This window comes from Anneissia japonica, unplaced genomic scaffold (assembly GCF_011630105.1).
Source record: "Anneissia japonica isolate Jap-2015-1 unplaced genomic scaffold, ASM1163010v1 scaffold287601_len214881_cov132, whole genome shotgun sequence".
Taxonomy (NCBI): domain Eukaryota; kingdom Metazoa; phylum Echinodermata; class Crinoidea; order Comatulida; family Comatulidae; genus Anneissia; species Anneissia japonica.
The window spans coordinates 191,544-198,329 of NW_022687211.1; the positions used below are offsets into that span (position 1 = coordinate 191,544).

Below are 6,786 nucleotides of genomic sequence, written 5' to 3' on the forward strand. Positions count from 1 at the left end.
AGCTTTCTATTTATGGTACACCACTACCAACTTTGGTGGGTCCGTACTTCGAAGTGGCCTACTCCCCCATGGCTTACATTGTGGTATGACTTCAGTGGGTCCATTTCTTGTAGTGGCCTGTTCCCCAATAGCTTACTCAATGTTACCACATATTATAAATGGTGGCTTATACTGTCAGTGGCATATCTAGAAGTCCGGAAATAGGGGAACAAAGGTGAAGTGGGGGGGGGATCGACGATCAGTTGAGGGGCGCTAAATTGGCAAAATAAGGTGATTTTTAAATATTTGAGTGATTTTTTTTGTGAGGGGGAAACTGGGGAGCACTGTATACTGTACTTTAGTAGCAGCTTTGATGGTACTTTTCTAGCATATTTTGATTAATACTAAAGTGTAATGTGATGTCTTTTACAAAATGCACTGCGAATCATTTCATGTATTTATCCTCTTGGGCAGCAAGGATTTTTGCAGATGATTTTGCATCATAGAAAAGTTCATTGATTTCTTCAATTTCTTCCTTTCCTATCGAATCCTTGCCGTTAACCTTGGCCAGGAGACTTGCTGGCGTCAAAAGTTGCACAGCATATCTGTAAAGATAATTAGTAGATTTAAACTATTTTAATTAAACATAAATTATAATTAGGTTGCAGAATATAAATATTCATTACACCAGGGGAACACCAGGGGAGCTCTAGTGGAATAAAGGACTCCTACCCCACAAACAAGTATTAGAGGCTTGTATATTTTTCAGAATTCATGGTTTTTTTTTTATTTCTACAAAACATGCGATCAAGGGCCAATATCTGCTTCATAGGTTTACCAATATACTTTAGATCACTTCAGATTAGAGTCTTATTACAGTACCCAGGGGTGTTGCCAGCGGGAGGAGGGGGGAGGGGGAGGAGGAGCAGGGCCCGTGTCGGGTAGAGCTGCCAACAACCCCTCACCATCAAAGACAAAAAGCACAATTCGTCAGGGATAAAAAAAATAAATAAATGAGCCTTGGAATCTAACTTGGCATATTATTCGGGGGCTTCGCCTCCTCGATTACCTTTCAAACATTATGAGCAACGCCTGACCACGTCCACTTTACTCTCGTCAGGGACATCGGATCCGGTCGGGAAACTCGGACCGCCCGTCGGTGACCTCTGACCCTCCGTCAGTCAAATCCCACATCTGACAGTATCTTATTTATTATTGTTATGGATTGTGTAGTTATTATATCTACAACATACCTGAGTGTTGTCTTAGTGCCTATCTCCCCTAGCAACTGCACTGACTCATCTCCTATTTGAATGCCTTCAGTTTGTGCTCTTATCTTTAAAATCTATAAAAAAAAAACATAAAAAAAACAAAAACAGAATAAAACATCAATACCAATAAGAAGGTACACATATTACTGAAAGAAAATGATGCAACTTCACATACGTTAGCCACTAATGAATAATATTGCCTTAAATTTATGGCTATTTCTTTATTTTTACCTTTATTTTGGAGGTGGGGACTTACCTGTATTACATCCATCTGCGAATATGGAAGCGTTTTAATGATCATCACACGATCTAACAGATCAAGTGGCATACCATGAGGCGACACAATATCCTGGGTCCCTCTGAAAATAACAACAAAATTATACTTCAATTAAACAATGACGGTAGAGATTAGGCTGGAAAAAGATGCGAAAACAGCGGTCGGAGGCATAGTCGCAGAGGAAATTTTAAAAACTAAATTAAAAAAAAATAAACTGTTGGGCTATAGTGTACAAATAATATTTGGTGCTGGAGACTTTCTTTTTGGTAAATTTTGGTCGGAAGGACAACATTTTTTTTCCAGGCCTGGTAGTGATGCAATATCTATATAACAGAACAAATGTGAGGTCTCGCCACAAAACGAGTCTCATGGTTAGAAATTCAAAAATTGAGTTTAAATTATAATTGGGTAGATCACATTATAAGCTTACATTTGGTCTTTGAATGGTTTCCCTACTATAAGTAAATCCAGAGATGTGAGCATTTAAAGTTTTGAGAAAATCAGCCTCAAAGATAAACTAACCTGTACAAATAATATGACTAGAATTACAGAATATGTGCAGAGAACACTGTTTTGGCAAGAAATTTCACTTACAAAGTATACAATCATAAAATATAAGTATCAAGTTATTCAAAAACATTAAAATCAAAATTTTGTAAAAATGTTGACTTTGGCCTGTTTTGGTGAATATCTCAATATGATTTCACAAATGAAATAATTAAAAAAATATATATATAATCACTCCAGAATTAAAACATTTTGGGTTCAAATCCTAAGACACAAAATTTATTCTGACTGTAGGAAAACTCCACTGCCAATACCACATAGACATATATACAGCATCCCTAAACCCCTCACCTCACCCCCCCCCCCCCCCCCCCAACACTAACTATAGTTATTTACTGTGGTCCACTTATCACATTAGATATTAATTTTTAAATGGTTTAAATTGATCTCATCAAAGTTTTTTTCATCCTCAACGAATACATATTCTTGTATCAGATAAATTGCCTTAAGCTGTAATCCACACAGCATGAGTTAATTAATTTCTTATCAAAAGAACTCTGTAGTTTAGTTATGGTAACTTACAAATTGCGAGTGTGAGTAAAACATTATCTATTGTATCTTGTGAGAAATTTTCTGTTTCAACAAACCAATTAACCAGATAACTATCTATTACATCTGTCTGCATACCTGATTGGTGTTTTTCCTCTGTTGGTGGCGAAGACAACGATGGGTGACAGAGAAGACTCCAACGCCTTGTGCAAGTAGGTGAAGCACTCGATGTCTAGCATGTGAACCTCGTCGATGAACAGAACGCCGGGCACCAGCTCAGCAACGCCCTGGTCAATGTACTTATTCACCACTTTGTTGATCTCTTTGCGCAGTTTGTCCGTGATCTCGGTCTTCTTTGGTTTCATCAGCTGACCCATCATGGACATGATGTCTTGACCGCCCTGTTAGAACAAGCAGACAAGAAGCATACTATGGGGGTATCTACAGTAGGAGTACAGAAAAGAGGAGGGGGAAAGGGATTGAGGGCTTTACGATTAAGTGGGGGGGGGGCTTTAGCTGACAAAATAAGGTTTTAAACCACTTTAACCAGCGTAATTTTTCTGCTTCCTAAATTTCCAGTAGGGAAAGTTTAATGCCATTTCACTGTAAACATGTACAACATAAAGTATAAGAATGGAATTCTATTCCTCCTGTGTAGCAGTCTGTCTTAACTTCCCAGCAAAGCTGTTCCGTACGTACGAAGAAAAATAGAGTTAAAGTTTGTATGTTTGCAACTTGGTAATAATTTGTCGTACCCTTTTGAAATTTTGCAGGATTGTATATCTATATATATATATATTGTGATTATGTAAAATTTTAATAACAACCATTTGTTTATTGCAAAGTTATGCAATTTTCACAGATACGTTGTTTTGCCTCGGAAACATGTTAAGACTCGGTGTTGTTTCAAATGGGACATATTTTTTTTAATTATCACGTTTGGGGACAATCATATGCATTATTTAACTTGTTCATATATCACTGTTAAGATTATTGATATGGACACACCAATACCCAGTTAATTTCGCCTTGCCAAACTCCATCAGCTCAAAACAATTTTTGAATAACATTCCGAGGCAAAACAACGTATCTTCATAGTAGATACGTTGTTTTCCAGGTAATCTTGTAGTTACATTGTTTTACCATTGAAAATCACTAGAAGTTTTGTGCTTAAAAATAGGTGGTGCTACCTCCAAAACGACTCATTGTTGAGACCTGAAATTTTCACAGGTAATTCAGATGTGTTTAATATACTCCTAAATGATATTATCTCAAAATCGACAAAAATGTCAGTTACGTTGCTTTTCCTCCGGACGGCCGAGCATAGCAGGTACCCATTTATATGGTAGAGAGGGACAAACATAGATAAAATGTTTTGCTTACGGGTACCAACCGCTTCACTGATGGTAAAGCAACATACACCAATACTAGTATCATTAATATATTATCATCATTATTAAAAAATTTAAACATACCTTTACCAGGAATTTTAGTGGTGGGCAGAGCCACACAGCCTTGGAAGTTTTCCACCCAGTCTAAAGCAAATTTCATGGCCCTCCACCCACTCTTATTAACCCACTTTTCCATCCTAAAATTCCACTTTTATTATAGAGAGTTGACCAATGTCAAAACCTTAGTTTTCACAGTTAAAACCCTACAGGCTGTCAACACTAGCATAATATATTTGTACTATATTTGCTGTACCTGAGGCCGGGCATTGGCAACATCTAAATCGTGCAATGTTACATCCTGGATCACTTCCTTCTTCTTGTGAACATCACCTTTCGGTAGAGGTACGTATTCTTCGGCTTCAAGGTCAAACTCTGTTGCAAAAGTGTCTGATCTACCTTGTCTCTGAAAAAAAAAAAAGACAAAACAAAAATGGTGTTGAATATTATAATGAAAGGTGGGTGAATAAAATGTTGTTAATCAGAAACAAACATGCACAAAAAATGTCCATGAGCATTCCGCATTAACAACATGTTAAAAAAGTATTGTCCCTTGAAAATAAAAAAAATCATAAAAAAATAATGTTCAATTTAACTTGCTCATTTTGCAGTAACATACAAAATATAAACTTTAGCATAGACATTATTGATTTAAAATATATATACATATACCCTGAATATTCAACTGGATGACTTAATAAAAATAATAAAACACTTCCAGTGACTGGAGGTAATTCAACATCGAATCCTGATATTACATGATTTCAAAGATTTCTATATATGAATACAGCAGCATAACAATTCATGATAGACAACAATATTAATTAAAAAATTTTAAATTAAAATATAAAAATATACAAATTTTTCTGTTCCAGATGATAATTTTAATATTACTTCAAAATATGCAAATAAATTTCAAAAAAATGATTTTTTTTTTTCATGAATTTATTTTGTTTGTATTTTGCATGAGACAGTACATCTCTAAAGGTTAAATGTTAAAGTGCACAATTGCGTTACTGACCTTGACTGCTCCACTGTTGGCTTCAATGTAGATGACATCACCAACCTCAACCTTCTCTTTTTGTAAACTCTCATATATTGATGGATCTAGTTTCAGTTGCTTGGTTCCCTTTGCAGTTTTCAGGCCAATCACAACATGACTTACAGTTTTCCCATATCCTGAAAAGCAGAAACATGTAGAACATGCTACTATTGGTGGTAATGTAACTTTATGCATTTTGGTTTTTACCAATCATAACACAGCTTACATTAAGCCCCCAGAATAAACATCTGAGGCATGTTGCGGCAAAAAGGCTAAGTTGTAGCAAAAATTGAAATTCAAGTTATTGGTATTTTGAGCTATCTGAATATGTGATCTTTAAAATGAGGGGTCATTCATTGAAATTGGACATTTCAAGCATAAGTTATTTGAAAGTGAAAGTACAGTACTCTTAGAGTCAAGATAAACAGGATTTTGAGTAATTGACTTTCAAAGTTATTTGTGAATACATTGTTTAATAGAATGAACTATCAAAATAACATAAAATAAACAATTTGTTGACCACTTCCAGAACTAATAATACTTTGGGACATGATTAATAAGACATTAAACTGTTGATCTATAGTGAAAAACAAATTTGGATTTTTAGGCAATTTTTTTAGCTCCCATATTTTATAGCTCATTTACTCAATACTGGACTGTGCGACAACTTAACTATTTCACCACGACATGCCTCTTCTTACCTCCCATGGGATTTTCGGTTTCACAAGGCTTCAACTCTGTAACTTCTCCCTCATAAACTTCTTTCATTTCTTTGATTCGTAAACCTGATAGAAAAGTTAAAACATTGTACTTAAAAGACTACAATATAGTCGAGAGAAACTGTAAGCAAAATGAATTGATAAAACAAAATTATAAAAAAAAATTCTGATGATAGCTACTGCCACAGACTTTGACTTATTCCATGTATTGTTTTATGTTAGGCTAGGATAATTGTTGTTTGTATCCATTTAATGTTCTTTGTTTTCATCCTGCAACTGTAAATGGTGGGTAACAACTTGCTGTTGATGTGGAGTTATTTTATTCATTAAAATAAAAAAGGTGCAGCTTTTCCTGCAGTAGACATATTTATCTGGCATTAATTATAGAATTTGCAATACAATTTTGATATTTTCCAAAATTTCCAGTTTTATCCAATTTTCAAAAATTTAACAAAGTTATAAATTTGAATATTCGAAAATTAAATACTGGACATTAAATTTGACCATTCCATAAAGTACACACTTTATTTCATAAAAATAAAAAGAAAAATGTTAATGTATTGGATCTACTCATAGTTAGTGATTTTACCAATTGCTCTTCTAAAATTCTCCATCAGTACTTCTGTCTTCTTGATCTCGGTGGAGAACACTTCGCTACCAACCATTGGGCAAAACGGTACTTTGCTGCCTAAATCTTGGGCCACAGCAAGAGCAAGGGCCGTCTTCCCTGTGCCTGGTGGACCAGCCAACAGAACTGCACGGCCGGCCATCTTCTTTGATTTTATCAACTCAACAACAATTCCAGCAGCCTATTGTAAAAAAAAAAAAAAAATGTTTAAGGGCCAATATGACAAATCAACCAATAAGTGTATATCATACATTCATAAACATGTGCATAACAAAAATAATATTTATCAAGAGATTTTTGGTAAATAGCATATGTATGGACTTTAAAAACACTTTATTAGAGAAAACAAAATATTTTGACCTATAC

At 34.9% G+C, this 6,786-nt stretch overlaps 1 protein-coding gene across 2 annotated transcripts in view; it reads right to left on the reverse strand.

Annotated features, from left to right (window-relative positions):
• Nucleotides 1-298: 298 nt before the first annotated feature.
• LOC117118369 (ruvB-like 1) overlaps nucleotides 299-6,786 on the reverse strand; it is a 17,689-nt gene continuing 11,201 nt past the window's right edge. For both annotated transcript variants that reach the window (XM_033262949.1, XM_033262956.1), the window contains exons 2-9: nucleotides 6,382-6,601; nucleotides 5,775-5,858; nucleotides 5,053-5,210; nucleotides 4,288-4,437; nucleotides 2,722-2,984; nucleotides 1,507-1,609; nucleotides 1,233-1,324; nucleotides 299-584 (exon numbers count right to left, since the gene is read on the reverse strand). In XM_033262949.1, coding sequence (XP_033118840.1) covers nucleotides 425-584; nucleotides 1,233-1,324; nucleotides 1,507-1,609; nucleotides 2,722-2,984; nucleotides 4,288-4,437; nucleotides 5,053-5,210; nucleotides 5,775-5,858; nucleotides 6,382-6,601 — 1,230 coding nt within the window. In that variant the 3' untranslated portion in view covers nucleotides 299-424. The remainder of the gene's footprint in view (nucleotides 585-1,232; nucleotides 1,325-1,506; nucleotides 1,610-2,721; nucleotides 2,985-4,287; nucleotides 4,438-5,052; nucleotides 5,211-5,774; nucleotides 5,859-6,381; nucleotides 6,602-6,786) is intronic.